Raw genomic sequence first — 24,816 nt, forward strand, 5'->3', positions numbered from 1 at the left:
CAGTCCCAGGCCAGGAAAGTGTCAGCTGTGATTTAGCAACGATAAAGATAGGAAAACAGGAACATTTGGGGGTGGGGAGCACCTGAGGGTGCTGCGGAAAAGTAAGGGGCAAACAAGATTAAGGCTCCCCATCGCCAAGCCACCCAGGAACCAACCTCAAGCATTTGAGGCTCCAGAGGAGGGTGGGACAGGGGCCTCCTCACAATGCCCTCCGGCCTCTCCAGCTAACCCCTCTGCCCAACATGGCCAGTCCCCAGCAGCCTGGCGCCTCAAACTCCAGGGGCTCACCTGCCGCTGTGGGAGGCGGACAAGCTGGGGGGGACTGTGCCTATTCATGGATCCTCTTGGCTTAGGGAGGATGTACATTCTGACTTGGGGAGTGGTCACTGTGCTCTCCAGCTGATACCAGCGAGAGGGCAGCTGGAGAGGCCTGACCATGGAGCTGCTGGGGAGAAAGGCTTCCTACACTTTGACCTGGAGCCCAGGGTCCCCCATGGGTGGCTGCATCAGCTCCTCCGGTTACCTGGGACAACAAGCATTTCCTCCGTCCCTCAGCCCCTCCTCTTCCTGCCCCAACCCTGCTGGGCCAAGAGGCCTCCCAATCAGACCTGGGCTGCTCCAGCTGTGTCCTGAGGCACTGGACCAGACACATCCCCCGGGGCTGGAGTTGAAGCTGAACCAAGCGGCCATCCCAGCGTGAGACTAGATTCCTGGTTCGGGGAGCAGCCAGAACCAGCAGGCGGGCAGGCAGACGGGCTTTTGCTCAGAGGCCCCAGTGCTCAGCACGCTGGCTATCCACAGACGGAATGGCCCTGCAAGTGGAGCTGATACCCACCGGGGAGATCATCCGTGTGGTTCATCCCCACAGGCCCTGCAAGCTTGTAAGCTGGGATGCTCTGGGCTGGGAGGAAGGGTGGCAGTGTCTCGCCAGGGCCCAGCAGCTTCCTCTCAAGCAAACCCCTCGGGAAAGAGGTGAGCAGTGGGGGAAGCATTCTGATCCTTGGTGGGACAGGAACAGACTGGACAACAAGGGGTAAATGGAAGGAAGAGTGTAGGGTTTAAGCCCACCAGGAGCAGAGTGTTTCAAAGCGGGGATCTGGGTTTGAATCCCTTCTCCTCCAGCTCCCTGATCCTCAGTGGGCTGGCCTGTGAACTGGGCTAACAACACCGAGGTGACAGGGCCGCTCTGAGATCTAAGGACCAGCGCATGCAAAGCTCCAGGTGCACATAGTACAGGCTCAGTTAATGCCGCTGCTTTCCCGTCTGGCCTGAAGAACAGACACTGGCCGGCTCAGAGCAGTAGCGTGGGTGGAGAAGGAGGGTGAATGGAGCGAGGCGGTCAGAAAAGGGGAAGAACTGACTTGGCCTGGCACGCAGGGCAGGGTCGGGTTTGCTCTGGTGATGCAAAGGCGCCCTAGGATAAGGGAGAACCCCATAAGACACACGCCGCCCAGCACTACAGCGAGTGGGCCCGGTCGTCAGCCAGAGGAGGGTGCGTGTGTGCATGTGTGTGAATGACTGTGACGCGCCTCGTCCCCGGGAGCTGGCTGCGGAGTGTGCTGCACTAAGCCCCCGCGGACACGGACGCGGGCCGGGGCCGGGGCCGGCACCGGGGCGGCCTGGGCGGGGCCGGAGGGTGCGCGCGCGCGCGCCGGGGCCTGGGCCCTGACCGGGATGACGACAGGGAGCGGCCCGGCCCCGGGCGGGCCCTGGGCGGGGAGAGCGTGCCTGGGCCGCCGACTCCGGAGCCGTCCACGCCGACTAGCCTGGCCCCCGCCCGCGCACCCGAGAAGCCAAGCCGGTGGGTACGGGGAACTACGTGAGGGCCGCAGCCGCGCGGCCCCGGGGGTGGGGGGGCTCCGCTGGCGGGCGGGATGGAGGAGAGGGTAAGCGGCCGGGCGGCGAGCCAGGCCCGGAGCTACGGTTGGGGAGGCGGGGGTCGCCGGCCCAGGGATCGCTGGGGCCGAGGGTGGGCTCGGCCCGGCCCGTGCGGGGTCCCAGGACCCGGTGGCCCCGGGACTCGGCCTGTTAGAGACTTAGATTTCTTGCGGGTAACGTGAGGGCGGAGAGGAGCGGCTGGGATCGCGTGACCCAGGCGCCCTGCGCGCCCTCTGGGGCCCTCCGGCTGCCGGCTTTGCCTCCGGGTTCCGGAGAAGCCGCCCGGGCCCCGCCCCTTCCCGTTCCCCGCCCCCCGGCCCAGCCGCGCCAGTGGCCCCTGCGTGTGAGTGCGGCGGCTGGGGGGCTCCGAGATGAATGAGAGAATGAATGGCTGGCCCACGGCCTATTCAACGCCCGGCACGCTCCGGCCTTCTGCTCACACTCCCGGGCTCTGTGATTCATTCATTCACACAGGCGTCCACGAGGGGTTATTGAGCTCCCACTGTGTGCCGGCCTGGAGCGGGAGCAGTCTCCTGGGAGAGACTGACAAGGAAACCTTCGATCAGAGCGGAATGCGATAAGGAGGGGGCTGTGTGTTGCGGGGAGTCAGGAAGGGGTTCTGGAGGAAGTGATACCTGAGCCGAATCTTCAAGGATGACTAAGAGTCAGTCAGGTGGGGAGGGGTTTGGGTGCGAGGGCCAAGGAAGCTGCAGGTGCAAAGGCTTGAAGCTTAGAGCCACGCGGCTGGTGGCAAAGGTGGAAGCAGCTCCTCCTGGCTGTGTGTGGTGGTGAGGGAGACATGGGGAGAGAAGGGACTGGAGACGGCTGCCCCTGTAGCCACATAGGAGCACAGGAGCAGTGGGGTAAACTGAGGACACAAGGGGCTTCTGGAGTCCACATACAGGGGCCTGGCGAGAAGCAGTGGGTGTGCTTGGCATATGGACAGGTGCCCTATAAACCTTCACTCTATTAACATGAGATGTTAATTGATCGGATTTGCATTTGTAAATACCACAGGTGGCTGTGGGAAAATGGATTGGAGGGAGGAAGGCAGAGAGGCCAGTGTGGAGGTTGCTTGCTTGGTCCAGGGGCAGAGCAGTGATGCAGGAGCCAAGGGGAGGTTTTAGCAGGTAGTGACTCCTTGGTGTGAGCAGTGGAGCGAGGAGGGCGGGCCTTTTTTTTTTTTTCCCCTCTCTGTTGTGGCCTCTCCCGTTGCGGAGCACAGGCTCTAGACGCGCAGGCTCCGCGGCCATGGCTCACGGGCCCAGCCGCTCCGCGGCATGTGGGATCCTCCCAGGCCAGGGCACGAACCCGTGTCTCCTGCGTCGGCAGGCGGACTCTCAACCACTGCGCCATCAGGGAAGCCCGGGTGGGTCTTTTGATGCCAGGCGGTGATGACTAGCTGAAGGTGCCTGCCTCCTCTCATCTTACAGGATACTGAACAAGGAGGATAGGTTAGTGGGCAAGGCGCTTTGTTTACTTCTGCTGGACCCCCAGGCAGAGGTGTCTGGCAGGCAAAAGGCCCATGGTTCTGGAGCCAGAGTATACAGCCCTTGACTGGGGCCCAGTGAGATATCAGGTAGAACCCCTAAGTCTCCAGCTTTTCTTTCCATTCCCCCTCGCAACAGTTCCCTTCAGTCTGGAACAGTCCTTGGTGGGGCAGCCTGGGCCCAGACCTAAGATATGTTTGATAATAAAAAAGCTGAACACCAGTTCTGTGCCCAGCATGCGCTGTGGGTGAGATAGGCTGTGGTTCTTTCCGCTGCCCCAACAGGCCATGAGGCTGCCTCAGTGGAAATCAGTTTCTATTAGCAATCTGGGGGTCCTCAGAACACCCTCTCCAGACTCGCATAGACCTGAGCCAGGGGAACAACTGAGGCTGCCCACTGCCCTCCCCACTCCTCCAGAGGGCAGGCTTGGGGGCACCTGGCCCATACTAGGTAACGGGCACTGGATGACCCAGGTCTGCTGGGCCTGCGCCACCTTTATGGGAAACACCTCCCCAGGTGGGAGGAGACTCAGAGGCATCCTTGGGAAATAAGTCCTGGGTCACTCAGGGGTCACAGCTGCACCCCAGCCTGAGGCCAGCCCCTAGGTCCAGGGCCATGCTGGGGGCACAGGTCATGGTCCACTCCCTAGCTGCTATTCCTAAGGCCTACATGTCAATAGTCACACAACACCGCCAAGGGTGGGTACTGGGCACTGCTAAGGAAGTTCGCTAAGGAAGGTCATGGCCTGGCAGGTAGCATGTTAACCCTGACAGAGAAGCTGGGAAATCCTCCAGCCGCTAGGCAGGCGTCTTTCCCTCAGGGCAGCCCTGTAGGAGTAGACAGTGGTAGACTTCCCGGTTCCAATCCCAGCCCTCCTTTTACTAGTCCTGGGATCTTGAACACGTCATTCGCCTGCCCAGCCTCAGTTTCCCCGTCTGTAGAATGGGGGTAATAATACAGACCTCATGGCTCGGCTGAGGGCATTGAAAGGAGTACAGTACCAGAAGACAGCGCTCCGAACGCAGGAAGCGCCCGGCGCTGTAGTCTTGGCCGCGGTGTCTCTCACACGCTCTGTCCCCCGCCTCCCTACCCCCTCTCCCGGGCGGACGCTTCCGTCCAGTGAGGCGAGGCGGCCGGTGGCGGTGGCCAGGGGCTGTGGTCGGGGAGCAGGCCCTCTGGCCCGCCTGGCAGCGGAGACGCCCCCTCCTTCCGCCGCCGGGCGGTGGCTGTAAGGGAGTCAGCGGGCATCCGGGGAATGCAGCGGCGGGGCTCGGGCGGGGGTGGCCGGCCGGACCCCTCCGCACGCGGATTCCCCTCATTCCTGCCGCTTGACGCGGCGGCGGCCGGAGCGGGCACTGCGGCCGCGAGGCCCCGCCCCTCTGCCAGCTCCTCGCCTCGGGCCCGCGGGCGGCCGCCAGCCGAGCCAGCCTAGTCCTTGTACCGCCCCGGAGCCGTGCTCCTGGTGGGGACCGGCTGGACCCCCTTCCTCCAGTCTTCCAAGGCCCTTCCCACTCCGGGTGAGCGGGAGGCTGAGGTCCCTCCCGCCGTTAGCCCGAAGCTGGTGGCATTTAAGGCCCCCGCCCCCTCCGCTCCCACCCATCTCCCAGCTGCGCGCGGTGGCACCCAGTCCCCTCGCTCCCTCCAGAGGGCCCCATCTCCCAGCTGGCGCCCCCGCCGCGGGGTCCCCAGGGCCGCGGCTCCGGCCGGGCTGTTGTTCTCGAGGTAATGAGCCTTCCCCACGAGGCTACAACCTGCACCTGCCGCAACCTCCCTCCCTCCCCGGGGAGCCCAGGTCTGAGAGAGGGGCACGCTGAGGCTTTGGGTCCCAGCCCTGCCCTTTTGCCCCCTAGGTCAAGTCAGCATCCGGCGATTGCGCCTCGGGTTCCTTATCTGTCAGGTGGGGCACAAGTAAAGTTCGAGAGCTCTTTGTTAACTGGCAGGCAGACACGCCTGAGGGGCTTTCCCCGCTATAGAAGAAGTGTGACCTGTCTGGCCCAGGACCTGGCTCTTAGTAGGTCTGCTCCAAGCGTGTGTGCAAAGAGTGTCTGTCCGAGAGGGAAGTGGTGTTTACTGAAGGCCTGGGAGGTGCCTTGGCGGCTTATCTTAGCCTTCTCAACAGCCCTTTGAGACAGGTATTAGCCTCGTTTTAAGGCTGAAGGAGAGGCTCCCAGAAATTAACTGACCTGCTGGCAGTCATACAGCTTGTGAGAAGCAGCCCAGCCTTTTGGAAGAAGCACTAGCCATCACACCCCCACCAGCGCTGGGATCTGAGCTAGAGTTTGCCCCCCAGGCTGCTGCCCACCGAAAGCCCAGCGAGGGCGGGGCTGCTGGGGGGCTGGTTTGGGTAGAGGGAGGATGTCCTGGGCAGAAAGTATGGAGGGATCCAGAGGGACAAGAGAGGGAGACCCTCTCCAGAGGAAGGAGAGAGGTGAAGAGCCCCTGGGCACAGGGGCCCTAGTCGGGATGTCCTCGACAGGGGAGAAAGGTATTGCCCCAAATGCTGGAAGTCGGACATGGATTCCCCAGATGGAAAGCTGAGCCCTCCATGGAGGCCGGGCACGCACCGCGCTCGGCAAAGGTGCTCTGGCTGCCTTCGTCCCTGGGGTACGCGCTCTGTGCTGACGCGGGAAACTAAAGAGATTTCCTAGAGACTTAAAGACACGGGATCCACCCTCCAGAGAGTGTACGGGGGTGGACAGTGTCCCGCACGGAGGCTCCGCCCGCCTGGGCGCGCCGGCCGTATTTGGACATTTCGTTCTATTTTTAACTTTCCCGGGACTCGAGGTTGGAGTGTGGGGGTGGGAATCCTGCTTCCTCCGGGACCCACGGGCCTCTGCCTAGTGAGTCCCGCGCCTGGCCTAGTGCGTAGTGTAGACACAAGCCCGGAAGTGAGTTCCGGGTCAGTGTAGACGCGGCGGCCGCGCGGGTTCCGGGCCCCACCCTGGAACCAACGAAGTCCCTCCTGGAAAACCTGACTCAGGCGGAGCCCCTGCCCGGCGGGGAGCTCCGCCCCCGCGCCCGCCCCCACCCCACCCTTGTACCCACCCACGCCGCGAGATCCCCCTTAGTTCCTGCCCCACCCCTACCAGCTGGGGAGGGACCCCCGAGTCCAAGCACCGAAGGAGGCGGGGGCGTCCGGGGAGTCCCGCGCCTCCGAGGCACACGGAGGGGGCGGAACGGGGGGCGGGTCGGCCCCTCCCTCGTGACGCCGCCGCCGCCGCCGCCGCCGAGCCCCGAGGCGAGAGCTCGGGCAGCGGAGCAGGGCGCCAGGCCGACCGGGCAGGATGCGCTACCGAGCGTCGGTGAGCGGGGCTGGCGAGCAGGGCGGGGGTCCCGGGCGTCCCTCCCGGCCTCGCGGCGCCGCCTCGGCCTCGCCAGGAAGCGGGCGCGGCCCAGGAATTTCGGGTGGAAAAACGTCCCGGAAAGTTGCAGGGGGAGGAGGCCGAGGCAGGGAGGGCCGTGAGGCTCTCGGACCCGGGCCGGGTGAATAGCTCCCGGGGAGGGCTGAGAGCGCCGAGACCCGTCACCCAGAGAGCAAGGGGGCTGGAGCTCGGGCCAGATTTGGCAGCAGCTTCGGGACAGTATTGGAGGGGGGAGGGGGCAGTGAGGGACAGGCCTAGGAGAGGCAGGCCCCTGGCCAGACCCTGAGGGGTTCCCCGGCCAGAGATCTGGGTAGCCTGCGGTTGGAGGAGGCCTAGTGGCCTCTTGGGGATCTACACCCCCCTCCCACCACGGTGGCCACCTTGCTCTTCTCTGATCCTTGACACTCTTGGTGTCAATTTTCTAGAGCCCTCAGACCCTTTTGAAGAGTGTGCTCTGGGGTGGGGGCCTTGTTGAGCCTGTACTTCTCCCCACCCTCTAATGGGGTCCGGAGGGAGCTGTGTTTTCCGCGGTAAAATCCCCACTCCCTTGAGGCTTTTCGGGGCTCTCAGGGGAGGAGGGTGTCTGTGAACCTGGCAGCTGGAGGGGAGGGCGTGGTTCAGCTGTGGGAGGGAGGGCCCCCCTTCTGGGGTGGGTGTTGAACCCAGCTGGGATGGGAGGTCCCCTGGGGGAATCCCTCTCCTGTGGCCTGGGGTGGCATCTTGCTAGGTCCCTAGACACTCTCCCCCTGGAGACTCTGGGAGTGGGTGTGGGAGAGATGGCCCCACCCTGCCTGTAGAACTCACTTTGAGCTATTTGTCCTACAAAGCACCTGTCACACGTGGCCCAGAGCTAAGGGACTTGAGGTCACCTGGTCTATCTCAACTCCTCCTTCTTGAGAAGGACACAGCCCAGAGAGAGGAGGGGTTTTGTCCAAGGTCAACAGAGCATTCTTTCTCTTACTCTCATGACCCCCCCTTTCTCTGCGCAAAACCAGCATCTCCCTGGATTCAGTGGCCTTGCCCCCGTGTCCTCTGGGTGCTCTGTGCTCCAGCGTCCTGTGTTCAGGTCCCATGTGGTCTTTGTTCTGGGACCTGCGTCCTCAGTGTTCCATGCACCAGCTTCCTGCCATCCAAGCCCACTGTACCCAGCCTGGTACACCCGTCTCCTGGGTGTTCCCTGCGTCGTGTGTCCAGGCCCCCTGTGTCCATGTGCCCCTGGTTGTCCTCTCAGTCCCGCAGGCTATGCTGGAGGGGAGAAGTGGCCTTCCCTTACCCTGCTGCCGCTGACCCTCTCCCATGGCCCCTCCTTGCAGGCCCTGGGCAGTGACGGGGTGCGGGTGACCATGGAGAGTGCACTGACCGCCCGTGACCGGGTCGGGGTACAGGATTTCGTGCTGCTGGAGAACTTCACCAGCGAGGCAGCCTTCATTGAGAACCTGCGGCGACGCTTCCGGGAGAACCTCATCTACGTGAGGCCCGAGTGGGAAGATGCAGGGGGTGCTGGGGGCACAGATGCAGGCTGTGAGGGAAAGAGGCTCAGGGGCCTCTGGGAGAAACTTCTGACCCTCCTCCCCTGACCCCCAGACCTACATTGGCCCTGTGCTGGTCTCTGTCAACCCCTACCGGGATCTACAGATCTACAGCCGGCAGCACATGGAGCGTTACCGGGGCGTCAGCTTCTATGAGGTGCCACCCCACCTGTGAGTGACCCCCCCCTCCTATGAGTGACCCCCTCATCTCCACCTGAGATGACTCCACCCGACCTCCCACTTGGAATGAATCACAGTTCACATCTGTGAGGAATGCCCAGTGGCCACCCAAGGTGAATCTCTCTACTCCATCTGGGCAGGACCCCGCCAGCCTCCACCCCAACTTACACTCATGACTTATTCCCCCAGCTCTACCTGAACATGGCCCTCCAACCTCAGTGACCCTCTGACCCCCACCTCTGAGGGACCTTCACCCGAATGACCTCCAATCCCCCCACCCATGAGTGATCCCCTCAATCCTCTGTCTGAATATGACTCCCATCCTCAGCTGGGAAGGATCTCTCTTGACCCACACCTTGGAGGGTTCCCCCATCCTCAAGGGTACACCCCCTTGTGAACCCCACCAGACATGGGAGCGCCCACCCCCAGTCCTACCTGTGGAACTCCCACCTCCTGCAGCCACTTGACCCCTGGCCCCCTAAGCTCCTGACGGGCCTCTCTGCCCTAGGTTCGCGGTGGCTGACACTGCCTACCGGGCACTGCGCACGGAGCGCCGGGACCAGGCAGTGATGATCTCCGGGGAAAGCGGGGCAGGCAAGACAGAGGCCACCAAACGGCTGCTGCAGTTCTATGCTGAGACCTGCCCAGCCCCTGAGCGGGGTGGTGCCGTGCGCGACCGGCTGCTGCAGAGCAACCCCGTGCTGGAGGTGAGGGCACAGCAGCACCTGGGGGGCGGGAGGGGCAGAGAGAGACTGCCAGGCATGCCTCACGCCCCTGTTCTCTCCTAGGCCTTCGGAAATGCCAAGACCCTCCGGAACGATAACTCCAGCAGGTTCGGGAAGTACATGGACGTGCAGTTTGACTTCAAGGTACCTGTGGGTGGGGCAGGGCAGGGGTGGTGGGATTCCCATTCAGCATGCGCCCACTGGCCAGGTCTTTGGCACCAGCAAATATTTATTGAGCACCTACTGTGTGCCAGGCGCTGTTCCAGGTGCTGGTGGTACAGCAGTGAAACAAAACAGACAGAAATCCTGCCTCCAGGGAGGTAGACAGTAAACAGAAAAATGTAATTTAGCTGACAAGTGTCACGGCAAAAAATAAAATGAGGCAACGGGCGGGAGCAGTTGCTGTTTTAAATGAGGCAGATACAGTAGGCACTGAGAAGGTGGCATTTGGTAAAAGTTTGACGGAGACAGAGGGATGAGCTGTGCAGATACCTAGGAGAGTCCGGGCAGAGGGCACAACCAGTGCAGAGGCTCTCATGGGGAAAGTGCTTGATGTGTTCATGAACAACAAGGAGGCCAGAGTGGCTGGAGAAGAGAGCAAGGCGCCAAGGAATAGAAGAGGAGGCTAGATGCTGTGGGTCCTTTCGGGTCTGTGTAAGAACTTTTTTTAAAGCTCTGAGTGGAAGGGAGGCAAGAGAGCTGGGGGGGTTTTTTTTGTTTGTCTTTTTGGCCGTGCCCATGTGGCTTGTGGGATCTTAGTTCCCCGACCAGGGATCGAACCTGTGTCCCCTGCAGTGGAAGCGCAGAGTCCTAACCACTGGACTGTCAGGGAAGTCCCGAAAGTTTGAAACAGAAGCGTGTTGCGACCTCACTTTCCCCTTAAGATGATCACTCTGGCCGCTTTGTTGAGAGTAGACGGCAGAGAACCAGGCCGAGCAGTTGGGAAGCTGATGACTATTAAATCTAGATGACAGATGATGGTGGCTGGGCCCAGTGTGTTGGCAGTGGTCGGACTCTGGAGGTTCTGAAGGTTAAGGCAGCAGGATTGGCTGTCCGATTGGATGTGAGGTGTGGGAGACAAAGAGGCTTCCAGGACCGCAGACTGCTTGGCCTGAGCACCTGGAAGGTTGACCGAGATGGGAAGAGGGAGCTAGTTTGAGGAGGGGAGAAGAGGAGTTCAGTTTCAGGCCTGTTGAGACTGAGATGCCACATCCAAGTGGAGCCGCCAGGTAGATAGGGCTGAGCGTCCTCATTTCTCAGAGGAGGAAACAGGCCAGAGGGGGCGACTTGCCTGAGCCATGGGCAGAGCTGGAATTCGGAGGGCAGGGGAGGAAGGGGAAGATGGGCTCTGTCCCCAGTCCTCCTGAGCAGTCCTACATCCTGCCCTGCCCACAGGGCGCCCCTGCGGGTGGCCACATCCTCAGTTACCTCCTGGAGAAGTCCCGGGTGGTGCACCAGAATCACGGGGAGAGGAACTTCCACATCTTCTACCAGCTGCTGGAGGGGGGCGAGGAGGAGACACTGCGCAGGCTGGGCCTGGAACGGAACCCCCAGAGCTACCTGTACCTGGTGAAGGTGAGTAGGGGCCAGGCAGGGCGGGTGCCATCCAGGGAGCCCAGTGCCACGGCTAGAACCCAGCTCTGCCCATCCTCCAGGGCCAGTGCGCCAAAGTCTCCTCCATCAACGACAAGAATGATTGGAAGGTTGTCAGGAAGGCTCTGACGGTCATCGACTTCACCGAGGATGAGGTGGAGGTGAGGCCTCTGCTGGGACCCTCCCTTTTCTCCTGTCATACCCTGAAAATCTCCGTCTACCTTTACACCCCGTTTCTACTCTAGCCGCCTTTTCGTCTCAGATTTCCTTTACCACCTCTCCTGCCTCCTTTTTAAAATTTATTTGTTTTATCTTTGGCTGCGTTGGGTCTTCGTTGCTGCATGCAGGTACCATAGTCTCTGTTTATATGAAAATAAGAAGAGGCAGAAGGAGTTCCATTTCTGCCAGAGACAAGTCTGTCTTTTGCTAATTTTTTGAAAGCAATGGGTTCTCTTTTTTAAATTATTTTTTATTTTTGGCTGCATTGGGTCTTCATTGCTGTGCACGGGCTTTCTCTAGTTGCGGCAAACGGGGGCCACTCTGCATTGCAGTGCGCAGGCTTCTCATTGCAGTGGCTTCTCTTGTTGTGGAGCACGGGCTCTAGGCGTGTGGGCTTCAGTAGTTGTGGCACGTGGGCTCAGTAGTTGTGGCTCGCGGCTCTAGAGTGCAGGCTCAGTAGTTGTGCACGGGCTTAGTTGCTCCGCGGCATGTGGGATCTTCCTGGACCCGTGTCCCCTGCGTTGGCAGGCGGATTCTTAACCACTGCGCCACCAGGGAAGCCCCTCTCCCGGCTCCTTCTGACCATCCACTGTGTGCCCCTGTGGGGCTCTCAGCCCCTCCTGTAACCCCCACCTACCCCTCCCTGTCCCCCCAGGACCTGCTGAGCATCGTGGCCAGTGTCCTGCATCTGGGCAACATCCACTTTGCTGCCGACGAAGAGAGCAACGCCCAGGTCACAACCGAGAACCAGCTCAAGTATCTGACCCGGGTGAGTGGGGCAAGCAGAGGACGAGGGCAGGGCAGCTGGGGCGGGGGGAGTGCACCCTCACCAGGCCCACCCCTTCCCTTGGCAGCTCCTTGGTGTGGAAGGCTCAACGTTGCGGGAAGCCCTGACGCACAGGAAGATCATCGCCAAGGGCGAAGAGGTGAGGGCCAGCCTTTGCTTCAGGGGCTAGTGGGGGCGGGAGCAGGTATTGTACGGCAGCCCTCCTCCCATCATCCCCCTTCCTCCGGTCTGCTCAGCTGGTCTTCTTAGCAATGCTGGAAGGACATAAGGCGGGTGGCTCAGGGAGGCTCAGGGAGCTGGCCAAGGTCACACAGCAAGAGGGTGAGGCTGGAAGGAAGACTCACCTCCAGGAATGAGGCCTCTTTTTTTTTTTTTTTCCCTCCAGGAATGAGGTCTCTTGTCTTATACCACCTTCCCTCTGGTGGGGCCACTGTGTCCTCCCCTGGTGCCCCCCAACCCCAGACTCATTGTGGGCAGGGAGGGCAGAGTGGTCAGTTTCCTGAGTGCGAAGGGACCGGGGTGGGAAGGGGCTGCATTCATTTCCCCATCTCACTCTCCACCCCCAGCTCCTGAGCCCGCTAAACCTAGAACAGGCTGCCTACGCGCGAGACGCCCTCGCCAAGGCCGTGTACAGTCGCACCTTTACCTGGCTGGTCGCGAAGATCAACAGGTCGCTGGCCTCCAAGGTGAGGGCTTGGCCCCTGCTGCTCCCAAGGTGGCAGGGAGGGCAGACCAGGGAGGCCCGGGGCTGGGAGCTGGCGAACGTTGGGACCCATGCTCTTGGTCGTCTGGCCCTAGGATGCTGAGAGCCCCAGCTGGCGGAGCACCACGGTCCTCGGGCTCCTGGACATTTATGGCTTCGAAGTGTTTCAGAACAACAGGTCAGAGCCCCACTGTCCCCTTCCTGTCCCTCCTCCCATCTCCCCTGTCCTGGTGCCTCTCCTCTTCCCCGGCCTCTCACATTCCTGCCAGTGTCTTCCCAGCCACCTGGGTCCTGCTCTGTGTTTCTTCCCTTAGAGCTGTGGGGCCTCATCCCAGCCCTCCCCCGCTTCTGGTCCCGTGTCCCCTGGAATTACTGAGGGCTCCTCTGTTTCCCTCATAGCTTTGAGCAGTTCTGCATCAATTACTGCAATGAGAAGCTACAGCAGCTCTTCATTGAGCTCACCCTCAAGTCGGAACAGGAGGAGTATGAGGCAGAGGGCATCGCGGTGAGTGCAAGCCTGTGGGCATCCCCACCTGCCATGGAAGCCCGGGCGTCGGTCTCCCCAGGAGAGGTGCCAGGACCCCATGATGATGCCTTCCTCCCCTCTTGCCCCTCAGTGGGAGCCTGTCCAGTATTTCAACAACAAGATCATCTGTGACCTGGTGGAGGAGAAGTTCAAGGGCATCATCTCCATTTTGGTGAGCCGTCTGCTCCTCCAAGGCCCCGTGTTGGGGGCTGGGTGGGATGACATCACCCCTTTCCCCTTGTTCTCCGGACCTGTCCGCAGAGAGCCAGAGTTTGAGCAGGGACAGGACAGGGCTGTCTGTGGAGGGTGAGGTGAGGTGCTGGCCAGGTCTGGGGGGCTCCCTGTGATCTGCCCCTTTCCTCTGTGTCTGCGCCTCCCATGGGGACCCCTGAGTCCCTGTGCTCTCCAGTCCCTCCCCCACACGTCCTTCACCCTCTGCCACACCCCCCAGGATGAGGAGTGTCTGCGCCCCGGGGAGGCCACGGACCTGACCTTCCTAGAGAAGCTGGAGGACACCGTCAAGCACCATCCACACTTCCTGACGTGAGTGGGCTTGTGGGGCTTTCCTGGGGCAGAGCCTGTGGAAGCCTGCAATCCCCCCTAATCATTGAACACCAGTCACAAGGGGATGACCAGAGGAGGCACTAAGTGAAGGACAGGCACACAGAGCCGCGGCTCCTAGTGTGTCCACAGAGTCACAAGCGAGGAGCACAGCTTCCTCCTTTTCCTTTTGAGAATGAAACTTCCTAAGATTTTCCTAGCTTCCTTATTTGGAAATTCCTTTATATTTAAGGAATCCCCTAAAGCGGGGTGAGGGGAGAAAAGAAACAAGCCTCTCTGTTCCAGCTCTGCCCTGTGTATCTTGAGTACATCAGCTCCTCTAATCTGAAGCAACCCCTAGAGGAGGTTTTACTGAGGTTCAAAGAGGTGAAGCCCTTTGCCTGAGGTTATCTCACATCTAGTTAAGTCCAGAGCTGGGACTCAGGCCCAGGGCTGCAGATTAGTTCCCCGACTAGGAATCAAACCTGGGCCCCGGCAGTGAAAGTGCCAAGTCCTAACCACTGGACCGCCAGGGAATTCCTGAGCAATTTTTTTTTTTTTTTTTTGCGGTACTCGGGCCTCTCACTGTTGTGGCCTCTCCCGTTGCGGAGCACAGGCTCCAGACACACAGGCTCAGTGGCCATGGCTCACGGGCCCAGCCGCTCCGCGGCACATGGGATCCTCCCAGACCGGGGCACGAACCCGTGTCCCCTGCATCGGCAGGCGGACTCTCAACCACTGCGCCACCAGGGAAGCCCCTGAACAGCTTTTGCTTAAGAGAATATTAAAAACCTTTCTCTGGAGCGAGCAAGCAAGGGAACCTGTTGTTTGTTCTCGCTCCCCGCACCTGCTGTAGCAGGGGCCCCAGTAAAGAAAGCCTTGCCTGAAAAAAAAAAAAGAAAAAGAAAAAGAAAAACTTTTTTTGGCTGTAAAAATAATGTCCCTCATCAGAGAAAAGTTGGAACGTGTGCAAAAGCCACTTGTAATCCTGTCACCTAGAGGTCACCACTGTTAATAATTCGAGACATTTTCTTCCTGCCTTTTTCTATACATTTTTGTTTCGTAGTTGAGAACTTATTGTGTGTAAGGCCCAGGATGATGTTATATCCTGAGTATCTTCCTGTATCATCAAACAGAAAAATTTCCTCAGAACACTTCCTCCAGCGGCTCTAAAGCAGATACTCCACTGCTCTCACCCAGCCTCTGGGGGCCCTGTCCAGCCTCCAGGTTTCTGCTGGGAAAACAGGGCTGCCACGAATATCTATCTCTGTGCCTTAAATCTCTGCCTGGTCTCTCTGGTTAGTTGCTTGGAATTGTTCTTAAAAGTAGAAAACGGGCTAAAGGGTATAAACATGCTTAAGACATAAGTAGTCTCTTGGGGCAGATTCCAGTCTTAAAATGTAGTGGGCAGCACTCAGCCCTCTGAGCAGAGACATGTAACAGCCAAAAGCAACGCCAAGTAGCCCTCCACCCAGCATGCCCTGGCAGTGCGGAGGCCAAGGTCCCCGTCCTGGTGCTGTGTGACCCAGGACAAAGCCATCTACCTCTCTGAGCCTCTGTGGCAGCCTCTGTGCAGGGAGGTGGCCCCGCCCTGCCAGCTTTTTACTGGATGCCTGGTTCCTCTCTTGAAGTCTCTTCGGCAGGCAGGGTGCATGGCTTAGGCCAGCAATCTGCAGCTTCCTCTCCCTGTCACCCCCAGGCACAAGCTGGCTGACCAGCGGACCAGGAAATCTCTGGGCCGCGGGGAGTTCCGCCTGCTGCACTATGCTGGGGAGGTGACCTACAACGTGACCGGTGAGGATCCTGGGGCTGGGTCCCCACAGTGGGTGGGGAGAGGGGCTCTCCCTCCCCTTACCTCTGCTCTCTCCTTCCAGGGTTTCTGGATAAAAACAATGACCTTCTCTTCCGGAACCTGAAGGAGGTGCGGAGGACCAGGGGGAGGGCTCGCGGTCGGGGCTCTGTACGACGTCTGCCCCAGGAATCTGACAGGCCTTACCCTGTGCTCCCACCATGACGCCCTGCTCTGCCCTCACAGGCCATGTGCTGCTCGGAAAATCCCATCATGAGCCAGTGCTTCGACCGGAGCGAGCTCAGTGACAAGAAGCGGCCAGAGACGGTGTGAAGGCTGTGGGACCCGAGGGGGTGTGTGTGTGCACGGGAGCGGGACCAGTGCCTGCATGAGCTGCGAGTTAGCAGCGTGTGTTTGAGTTCGTGTGTTCACTGGTGCCTGGCTGTGCATCGGTGTGTGTCTGGGAGGCTGCCCCTGGGTGCCTCTGTGCTTACTTCCATGTGTACCTGTGTGTGCACTGTCTCTAAGTGTGGACGTGTATGTGTACACCTGTGTCTGTGCGGGCGCTTGCGTGCATTCACCCCCACAGCAGACATTTGTAGTGGACATTGCTGGGCACTTTGGATACAAAAATGAATAGGTGCTCTCCTAGAAATGTGCGCAGGGTGCTATGGAAACTTAGGGACAGCAAATTGCCTGAGGGAGTTGAAGAGGGGAGGTGGTCAGGGAGGGCTTCCTGGAGGAGGAAGCATCTGAGATAACTTGGGAATGAGTAGGTGCTTATCAGATAGACAGAGGGCCCCACACAGGTACACAGTCCAAAAAAATCCAGGAGGTGGACCGGAAAGTGACATTTAGAGGAGAGAGACGGGGAAAGGCAGATATGGCCAGTGGTGCCAGATGCAGGGAGAGCTCCAGTGAGCTGTGGTCAGAGGTGTGGCTGCTGGGCTTGGCAAGAGGAGTGCCAGGGCAGTCCCAGGAAGAGCAAGGTCATGGAGAGGTAGAAGCCACAGCGCTGCAGGCCAAGACATGCAGGCAGGGAGGCCATGGAGGCAGCATGTTGTCCAGAGTCTGACTCCCTGGGACCCTGCCCTCTGCTCCCCACCCCCGCCCCTTCCCTGAGCATTCTCATCCATGGCCTCATATCCCCCTCCTTGACGCTCGTGAGGACACACCCACTTGATCCAGGCCTCTCCAGCAAGCCATAGATTCCACTGATCTCCAAGTGGCCTGCAGGCACTCCAGACCCCAGTAGTCTATAAAGGGCCCTTGACTACCCAGTGTCCCAGGCCTGCTCCTTCTGTTTCCCTAACTCAGGGCAGGGACCACCCTCCACCCAGTCCTGAAGGACAGAAACCTGGGGGCATCATCCCTGATTCTTCAGCCTCCCCCATTGCCCTCATCCTAACAACCGTTGGATCTTGCCGGTTTCTGCTGCCCGAATACCCTTGCCTCTCGGCCTCTCTGTATCCCTTACTCCAGTTTGGTCCTCTGAGCCAGCCACAGCCTCCTCTGTGGTCTCCTGGCTTCCCAGTCTGTCCTTACCAACCATCCTCCACCTGTCTGCTGTAGAGCTATTCCAAATGGCAGATCTTTTCCTGTCATTCCCTCCCTCCAAATTCCTCTTTCGCTCCCTATTTCCCTCAGGATAGAATTTAATCTCCCTAATGTGACTCTCGAGTCCTACCGTGATACTGCCTCTCTGACACTATCTTTTTTACTCCCTCTCTGGATCCTTGCACTGTTTGTAGTGCCCCGTGTACACCAAGCCTTGGCTCACTTGGTTGCTCTGCCTGAATGCCGTCCCCTCCTGCCTGCCTTCGGGCTGTCTCCTACTTACCCTTTAATTCTCAGCTGAAGGGTTATTTTCAGAAGACTCTTCCTGATGCCCCCTACCCCACAGACTGAAATAGTTGCCCCTTCTTGATGCTTCCAGAACCCCCAGGCATACGCCCCTGGCATTAATGGGACCGCAGTGGATTGCAAATCTTTGCTGAGGCACCCGCTTCTCCCACAGGCCTGAAGTCTTTGAAGGTCCTGCAGTGCGGTGGACAGGGGTAACGGTTGAACGCATAGGAGTAGGACACACTGTTTAGGAATGCGGCCCTGAAATTCTAAAAAGAGAAAGAGTGGCTGCCAAAGGAAGACATAGGATTGAGGTTGCCAGGAGACCTGAACAGGATTTTTAAGGCGGGAATGAGGTTCTTCAACTGAGGTCTCTAGCTCGGCCAGAGGGAGGCAGGTGATGTAGTCTGGCTCCTTCCTCTGTTGTGAGGGAGGGGTGATGGGAGAAGGGGATCTGGAGATTTTGTTGACCTTCATGGGTTTATAGCCTCTGTCTCTAAACAAAGTATGGAAATAGTAGAGCTTTCATTTTGCTTTCGTTTTTGTTTTGTTTTGTTTTCTCCCCACTAAATAGAAATGAGGGTTCTTAGCCTGTTTCTGGCAATCTGTTAATTTACTAGGATAGTTGTCTTTCATCTGCTTTCCAATAGGCACAGTAAATTTCGTTGAAGAGCACATCTATATGCTACAACTTGATTACATCTTTTTTTCTGGCTTTTTTGCATTTTTTCTTTTACCAAGTTTCAGTTCCTGCATATAGAATTAAATAAGAAACAAAACTTGTAAAGTTGTAACATTTCACTTGGAAATGCTGCCCAGTCTTCAGGAGCTTCAGAATTCTGACCTTTGCCGATGCTGGAATAAAGTGTTGTAATTAAAAAAAAAAAAAAAAAAAAAAAAAAAAGTAAGGGCCCACGCAGGGCAGGGGTAGTTGTGGGAACTGGTTCTGTTTTGCCCCAGGGAGGGGTCTCTGGGGGGTTTCAGAGCTCCGCCACGGGGAGCGACATCTGCAGGGGTTAGCGGCCTCAGCCCAGCTCCGACCAACCTTCCGTTCATCTTGGCTGACCAGGTGGCCACCCAGTTCAAGATGAGCCTCCTGCAGCTGGTGGAGATCCTGAAGTCTAAGGAGCCTGCCTACGTCCGCTGCATCAAGCCCAATGACGCCAAGCAGCCCGGTAAGCCCTCTGCCCCCTGGACCAGTGCAGGCTGTGCCTCCCCTGCAGAGGCAACGGCCATCTGGCGGCAAAAGCCCTCTGACCACCCGGTTATCCCTCCCCCAGGCCGCTTCGACGAGGTGCTGATCCGGCACCAGGTGAAGTACCTGGGACTGATGGAGAACCTGCGCGTGCGCAGAGCCGGCTTTGCCTATCGCCGCAAATACGAGGCTTTCCTGCAGAGGTGGGGCGGGGCCTGGCTCAGCGCCAGGGGAAAAGGGTGGGAGGGTCGTCGGCGCCTCCTTGATCCCGGGAGGGAGGACAGCGATTCTCCGCCCCATTCAGGGACGGGCCTCTGAGCTGCTGTGGGATCCACACCAGGGGCCCCTCCATGCTGCAGGCCTAATGTCAAGCTTGGTAGGGCAAAGACCAGCCCCCCCCACCCCCCCAGGCCCTGCCCTCACAGAGCAGCTGCTCAGGGGTCCATGAAGCGTGCATCCACATGCCTATCTCTCACCAGTGGAGATAGTAAACGCCTGTGAAAAGGACAGAGTTTCCAATCAGCTCAGAAAGGATAGAGCAGCTTTGGGGTTATCCTGAGTTAGGGGCCTGGGGAGTCAATCAGGTGTGAATTCTACCTCTACCACTTTCTAGCCCCATGACTTTCAGCAGATGAGAAACGTCAATTTCCTCATCTCTAAAGTGGGGATAGTAACAGAGCGACCTCTCAGGCTTTCTGTGAGCTGTGAGTCAGTGGGAGCACCCAGCAGATGCCCGGGAAAGCTGGTTTGGGCCCCCAGAGAAGGATGCTGGCAGGGGTGGGGGCTGAGTGCATTTCTGCCCCTCCTGTCCCCAGGTACAAGTCACTGTGCCCAGAGACATGGCCCATATGGGCAGGACGGCCCCAGGATGGGGTGGCTGTGCTGGTCAGACACCTCGGCTACAAGCCGGAAGAGTACAAGATGGGCAGGTGAGTGGCTCCCACGCCTGGTGTTTGGGGGGCACGGGGGTGGCAACCAGGGGCCGATCAGTGCTGCCTTCACAGGACCAAGATCTTCATCCGCTTCCCCAAGACCCTGTTTGCCACAGAGGACGCCTTGGAGGTCCGGCGGCAGAGCCTGGGTGAGGGAGGGGCCCCACCCTTCCTATCCCAGTGGAGTCCACTCTGGGGAGCAGGAAAGAAATCACTGCATTTGGGCTCCTTCTCCAGGAAGTCCGCCACGCCCACATTCAGCTGCCCTCCTCGTCACCAGCCCCAGTCTCCTGCCCTTGGCTACACACTCTGCATGTTCTCATGTTGCTTTGCTCGCTCCCTTGCTCTTTCATTTACTCTCCCTTCACTTAATGCTCATTCAGCCACTCGCCTCACTCATGCCACTCAGTGAGCTCTGACAGTGCCCGGCCCCCAGCCGGGTCCCTTGCGCTCTGGCCAAGGGACTTTCTTTCCCAATTACAGCCACGAAGATCCAGGCCACCTGGAGGGGCTTTCACTGGCGGCAGAAATTCCTCCGGGTGAAGCGATCAGGTTTGGGGGCCCAGGGGTCTTCAGGAGGGCAGGGGCTAGGGTAAGGGTGGGGAGGAGACAGAGGTCAGCCGTCTGTGGCCTCTGCAGCCATCTGCATCCAGTCGTGGTGGCGAGGAACCCTGGGCCGGAGGAAGGCAGCCAAGAGGAAGTGGGCAGCACAGGCCATCCGGCGGTGAGCCCTGGACGCCATGGGGGGCGGGGTGCAGAGTGTGTGTGTGCGGGGGTCCGTTACCAGGCTTCTCACCCCCACACACAGGCTCATCCGCGGCTTCATTCTGCGCCACGCACCCCGTTGCCCCGAGAACGCCTTCTTCCTGGATCACGTGCGCACCTCTTTTTTGCTCAACTTGCGGCGGCAGCTGCCCCGGAATATCCTGGACACTTCCTGGCCCACGCCGCCACCTGCCCTGCGTGAGGTCCGTGGGCCCTCCCTGCTGAGTTAGGAACCACCAGCAGGCTCAGCGGAGGGACCTAATAACCATGTGACCAGAGGAGCCATCAGGGAAGGGAAGGGAACTGGAGCTGGGCTGCAGAGAACGAGTTCTTTTTTTTTTATATAAATTTATTCATTTTATTTATTTATTTTTGGCTGTGTTGTGTCTTCGTTGCTGCACGCGGGCTTTCTCTAGTTGCAGCGAGTGGGGGCTATTCTTCGTTGCGGTGTGTGGGCTTCTCATTGCGGTGGCTTCTCTTGCTGCAGAACATGGGCTCTAGGCTCGCGGGCTTCAGTAGTTGTGGCACGCGGGCTCAGTAGTTGTGGCTCACGGGCTCTAGAGCGCAGGCTCAGTAGTTGTGGCGCGCGGGCTTAGTTGGTCCACGGCATGGGGGATCTTCCCGGACCAGGGCTCGAACCCGCGTCCCCTGCATTGGCAGGCGTATTCTTAAGCACTGCGCTACCTGGGAAGTCCCAAGAATGAGTTCTTTGCAAAGAAGCAACTCAGGAATGGAAGAGTGATCCAGGTTGAGGGGGTGTCACTTAGGCCAAGGCCTGATGGTAGGCACATGCCTGTTGTCTTCAGAGGGAAGGGAGCCAGGCTGCCTGGGTGCCCTGACCTCGCTCGCGCCCACAGGCCTCGAAACTGCTGCAGGAGCTGTGCCGGAAGAATATGGTGTGGAAGTACTGCCGGAGCATCAGCCCTGAGTGGAAGCAGCAGGTATGGGGCTGGGAGGCAGACATTGGGGGACTAGCCAGGGGGCCACTCGAAGAGTGCTGGCCTGGAGGACCTTCACCCCAATTTACCACGTGCCCTCAAATGGATCCCAGCCCGTTTGGCCTCATGTATGAAGCCGAGGCTGGAGTAGATTTTGCACGGCAAATAGGGTTTATCTTCTAGACCAGCTCCGTTGGCCTGGTAGAGGCTGCCCAGAGCCCTGTGTTGAAAAGGCTGCAGCTTGAGTCTGATAGAGTAGTTCCAGAGAGAGACGTTGGTGGCTGACATGCCTGTATTTGCCAACTCAGTATAGGATGATGCTAAAGGACGCACGCAGCAGAATTAACCTGCAGTAGTGGTTTTTTAAAAAATTTTTAAATTTTTTTGGCCGTACCTTGTGGCACGCAGGATCTTAGTTCCCCAACCAAGGATCGAACCTGTGCCCCCTGCAGTGGAAGCAGAGTCTTAACCACTGCAGTGCCAGGGAAATCCCAACCTGTGGTAGTTCTTTGAGTATCAGCAACCAGCCAGATCTCAGGCTGGAGCTTTATCTCAGGGGTTCCAAGGCCTGCTGTGATGGGGAATTATCCCCAAAGTGGGGCCTGAACCCTGACAGTACTGTCTGTCATGACCCTTCTGAAGGAGCCTGTGCCCTGGTCAGTGGGGATGGGGGTAAGGGAGAGAAGGGGCTAAAGGGGAGTGTTGGTGGCAGGGCTTAGCCTCTGGTGCTGGGGCCAGAGAGGGGGTGAGGGAAGCTGTCTCAGGGACAGAGGCTGGGCCTGTCCCTGCTGTGATGGTCGCCATCCCTCTGACCGCCCCCCTCCCTGCCCTTGCCTCCTCAGCTGCAGCAGAAAGCCGTGGCTAGTGAGATCTTCAAGGGCAAGAAGGACAATTACCCCCAGAGTGTCCCCAGGCTCTTCATTAGCACACGGCTTGGTGAGCCCCTGGCTTCCCAGCGCGTGAGCCCTCCATCACCATCCTAGCCCCCTCCTCCTCTCACCTCCCCTCCCCCATCCGGGTTGCAGGTGCAGATGAGATCAGCCCCAAAGTGCTGCAGGCCCTGGGCTCTGAGCCCATCCAGGTGAGACGCTGCCTGCAGGCCGCCCTCAATCCCAAACAGTTCTGCTGCCCGAGGCCTGGGTCGGGGAGTCAGGGCCTGGGCAGAGGGTGAGGAGGCCCCTCAGCCACGCTCTGTCCCCAGTACGCAGTGCCCGTCGTGAAATATGACCGCAAGGGCTACAAGCCCCGCTCCCGGCAGCTGCTGCTGACGCCCAGCGCCGTGCTCATTGTGGAGGATGCCAAAGTCAAGCAGAGGATTGAGTACGCCAACCTGACCGGTGAGCCAGAGTCCAGGGCTGGGCGCGGAGGGCCCCTGCTCTGACCCTTGATCCCTGACCTCTGCCCTTCCGCCTCAGGAATCTCCGTCAGCAGCCTGAGCGACAGCCTCTTTGTGCTCCACGTGCAGCGTGAGGACAATAAGCAGAAGGTGGCCCTCGGGGGACTGGGAGGTGGGGGGGGGGGGGGGGGGGGGTGCTTCTCTAGCTCTGGGCAGGGCCTGACCCCCTGACCCCGTCTGGGCCCCCAGGGGGACGTGGTGCTGCAGAGTGACCATGTGATTGAGACACTGACCAAGACAGCCCTCAGCGCCGACCGCGTGAATAACATCAACATCAACCAGGGCAGGTGAGGCGGGGAGGGGTGGGGAGGGGGCTGTGCGTGCGTGGGGCGGGTGGGCCTCACGCACCACCTTCCCTCCAGCATCACGTTCGCAGGGGGTCCCGGCAGGGATGGCATCATCGACTTCACGACCGGCTCGGAGCTGCTCGTCACCAAGGCCAAGAACGGGCACCTGGCTGTGGTGAGTGGGGCCTGGCAGCAGCACCCTGCCTCCCGCTGAGGGCCCTGGGGCCAGGGCAGAGCCTCTGGTGGCCGAGCCTTCCAACCTCAGCAGTGCTGGGCAGAGCCTGGGAGCCTCGCCGTGGGTCCTTTGAGCTCCCACAGTGCAGAGGGTCATAAACATGGCAGCGCGGGGGCGGGGGGGATCGGGGGGTGAGAGTGTGCTGGGGGGAGGGGAGGCCCGCTCTGGCCAGGGCAGTGGCTCCCGTGGGAATAGGGTTGGAGTCTCCAGCGCCAAGGCCTCTAGACCACTCCCCCAGCTTGCCCCCGCGCGCTGTGACATATCTAAGCCGTGAAGACAAGTGCTCGAAGCACCTCTGCTTCCGGCTCACCACCTGGGCTTCTCCCCCGTCCCACAGGTGGCCCCACGGCTGAACTCTCGGTGATGAAGGCGCCCACTGGACCCCCCTCCCGCCTCCCAGTGCTTTGCTCATCCCCTTCTCCCCTTCCCAGTTACCAAAGACTCGAGCTTCCAGACAGGGACCCAGGGACACCTTGAAGCCCACCAACAAACTCCTGCCTGCCGCTCGCCCCTCTCTTGAGGGAGCAGCAGGGACCAGGGAGCTGCCCCAGGAGTGGGCCAGGCCGGGCCACAGCAATAGGAAAGCCGGGGCCAGAGGCAGCCACGCCAGCCCCACTGCCAATGCCAAATATTTGAGAGAAGGGAACTTTTGCTGAGGTTTTCTCTGAGATTTTTTGATGCTTTATAGGAAACTATTTTTTAAAAAAGCCATCTTCCCACCCCCAAGACACACTGGATGTGTTTTCCCTGACTCCAGCAGGGCAGGGAATGGAGCTGAGAGGGTGGGCGGTCTGGGCCTTGGTGCCCTCTTCCCTGCCCAGGCCACCCTCTCCTCCTCGTTTCCTTGGCACCTTGTCCGTCTGCCTGCCCACCTGTAGCCCACTCCAACATCCCCCTGGGGGCTGAGACCACCCTTGCCTGCCCCCTCCTTCCTGCCTTAAAAATGCCCTTCTAATATCATCCCAGCCTGAGGGCATCCTGGAGTAGGGTACAGGACCCCTAGAGCATAGAATTTGGACGACTCTGAGAGATCACCTAGTCTGGTCTCCTGGTGTGACGAGCAAGAGACAGAGGCCCAGAGAGGGGAAGGGACTTGCCCAAGGTCATCCAGCAGGTTGGGGCAAAACCAGACTGCAACCCTGTCCTCAGCACACCTCACTGCCTCTCCCAGGGATGGGGGCCCCGTGAAACAGGCTCATGCCTTAAGGGTGCATGTGGCTTCCTGACCAGCAATCACCCTTGGGGGCCACCAGGTGGGAGGAGCTCTCCTGCCTGAGTCCATGCCTTAGGTTGACAAACACCCTGCCCATATACTTTGGCCCCAATTCAAGGACATAGGGCCTTTACTGGCCCCTGACCCCCCTCCCTATCCTGGGAGCCTGGGGAAGGGGCTGGCCTTGGGAGGAGCTGCAGGGGCGTCACCTCTTTCTGCTGCTTCTCCCCCTCCCCCCCACCTCCCCAGAGGGGCTGGGGGACTGCCCAGCTGCCTCTGCCCTCCTGGGGGGGGGGTCTCAGCCCACTGCTGACACTTCTGCAATCCAGAGAAACACTAAATAAAGCAATACGTGTTTGCCAACTTCGGTCTCCTTGTGAATGTTAGAAAAGGGAAGACTTCCCTGGTGGCGCAGCGGTTAAGAATCCGCCTGCCAGTGCAGGGGACACGGGTTCGATCCCTGGTCTGGGAAGATACCACATGCCACGGAGCAACTAAGCCCATGAGCCACAACTACTGAGCCCACGTGCCTAGAGCCCGTGCTCCGCAACAAGAGAAGCCACTGCAATGAGAAGCCCGCACACCGCAACGAAGAGCAGCCCCCACTCGCCGCAACTAGAGAAAGCCCGCCTGCAGCAACAAAGACCCAACACGGCCAAAAACTAAAATAATTAAGAAAAAAAAAAGGG

At 59.6% G+C, this 24,816-nt stretch overlaps 1 protein-coding gene across 5 annotated transcripts; it reads left to right on the forward strand.

The window, feature by feature from the left end:
• Positions 1–589: 589 nt before the first annotated feature.
• MYO1C (myosin IC) lies at positions 590–24,490 on the forward strand. Of its 5 annotated transcripts, none has more exons than XM_029211877.1 (32): positions 590–881; positions 8,044–8,199; positions 8,315–8,430; positions 8,948–9,146; positions 9,228–9,308; positions 10,560–10,739; positions 10,820–10,918; positions 11,632–11,745; positions 11,831–11,902; positions 12,330–12,449; positions 12,562–12,644; positions 12,866–12,971; positions 13,084–13,164; positions 13,444–13,535; positions 15,232–15,326; positions 15,407–15,453; positions 15,568–15,648; positions 18,236–18,341; positions 18,447–18,564; positions 19,177–19,290; positions 19,366–19,442; positions 19,777–19,845; positions 19,933–20,017; positions 20,102–20,261; positions 20,916–20,999; positions 21,839–21,932; positions 22,022–22,077; positions 22,198–22,333; positions 22,412–22,482; positions 22,582–22,679; positions 22,755–22,854; positions 23,252–24,490. In XM_029211877.1, the coding sequence occupies exons 1-32, from the start codon at positions 807–809 to the stop codon at positions 23,276–23,278; spliced, it is 3,192 nt and encodes a 1,063-aa protein (XP_029067710.1). In that variant the 5' UTR covers positions 590–806; the 3' UTR covers positions 23,279–24,490. The 5 variants fall into 5 exon arrangements, with proteins under 5 accessions (XP_029067710.1, XP_029067713.1, XP_029067712.1 ...); XM_029211880.1 differs by lacking the exon at positions 590–881 and adding an exon at positions 955–1,492; XM_029211879.1 differs by lacking the exon at positions 590–881 and adding an exon at positions 1,658–1,801.
• The last annotated feature ends 326 nt before the right edge of the window (positions 24,491–24,816 follow it).

The sequence above is a fragment of the Monodon monoceros genome, unplaced genomic scaffold (assembly GCF_005190385.1).
Source record: "Monodon monoceros isolate NGI ecotype Baffin Bay Population unplaced genomic scaffold, NGI_Narwhal_1 Super_Scaffold_9, whole genome shotgun sequence".
Taxonomy (NCBI): domain Eukaryota; kingdom Metazoa; phylum Chordata; class Mammalia; order Artiodactyla; family Monodontidae; genus Monodon; species Monodon monoceros.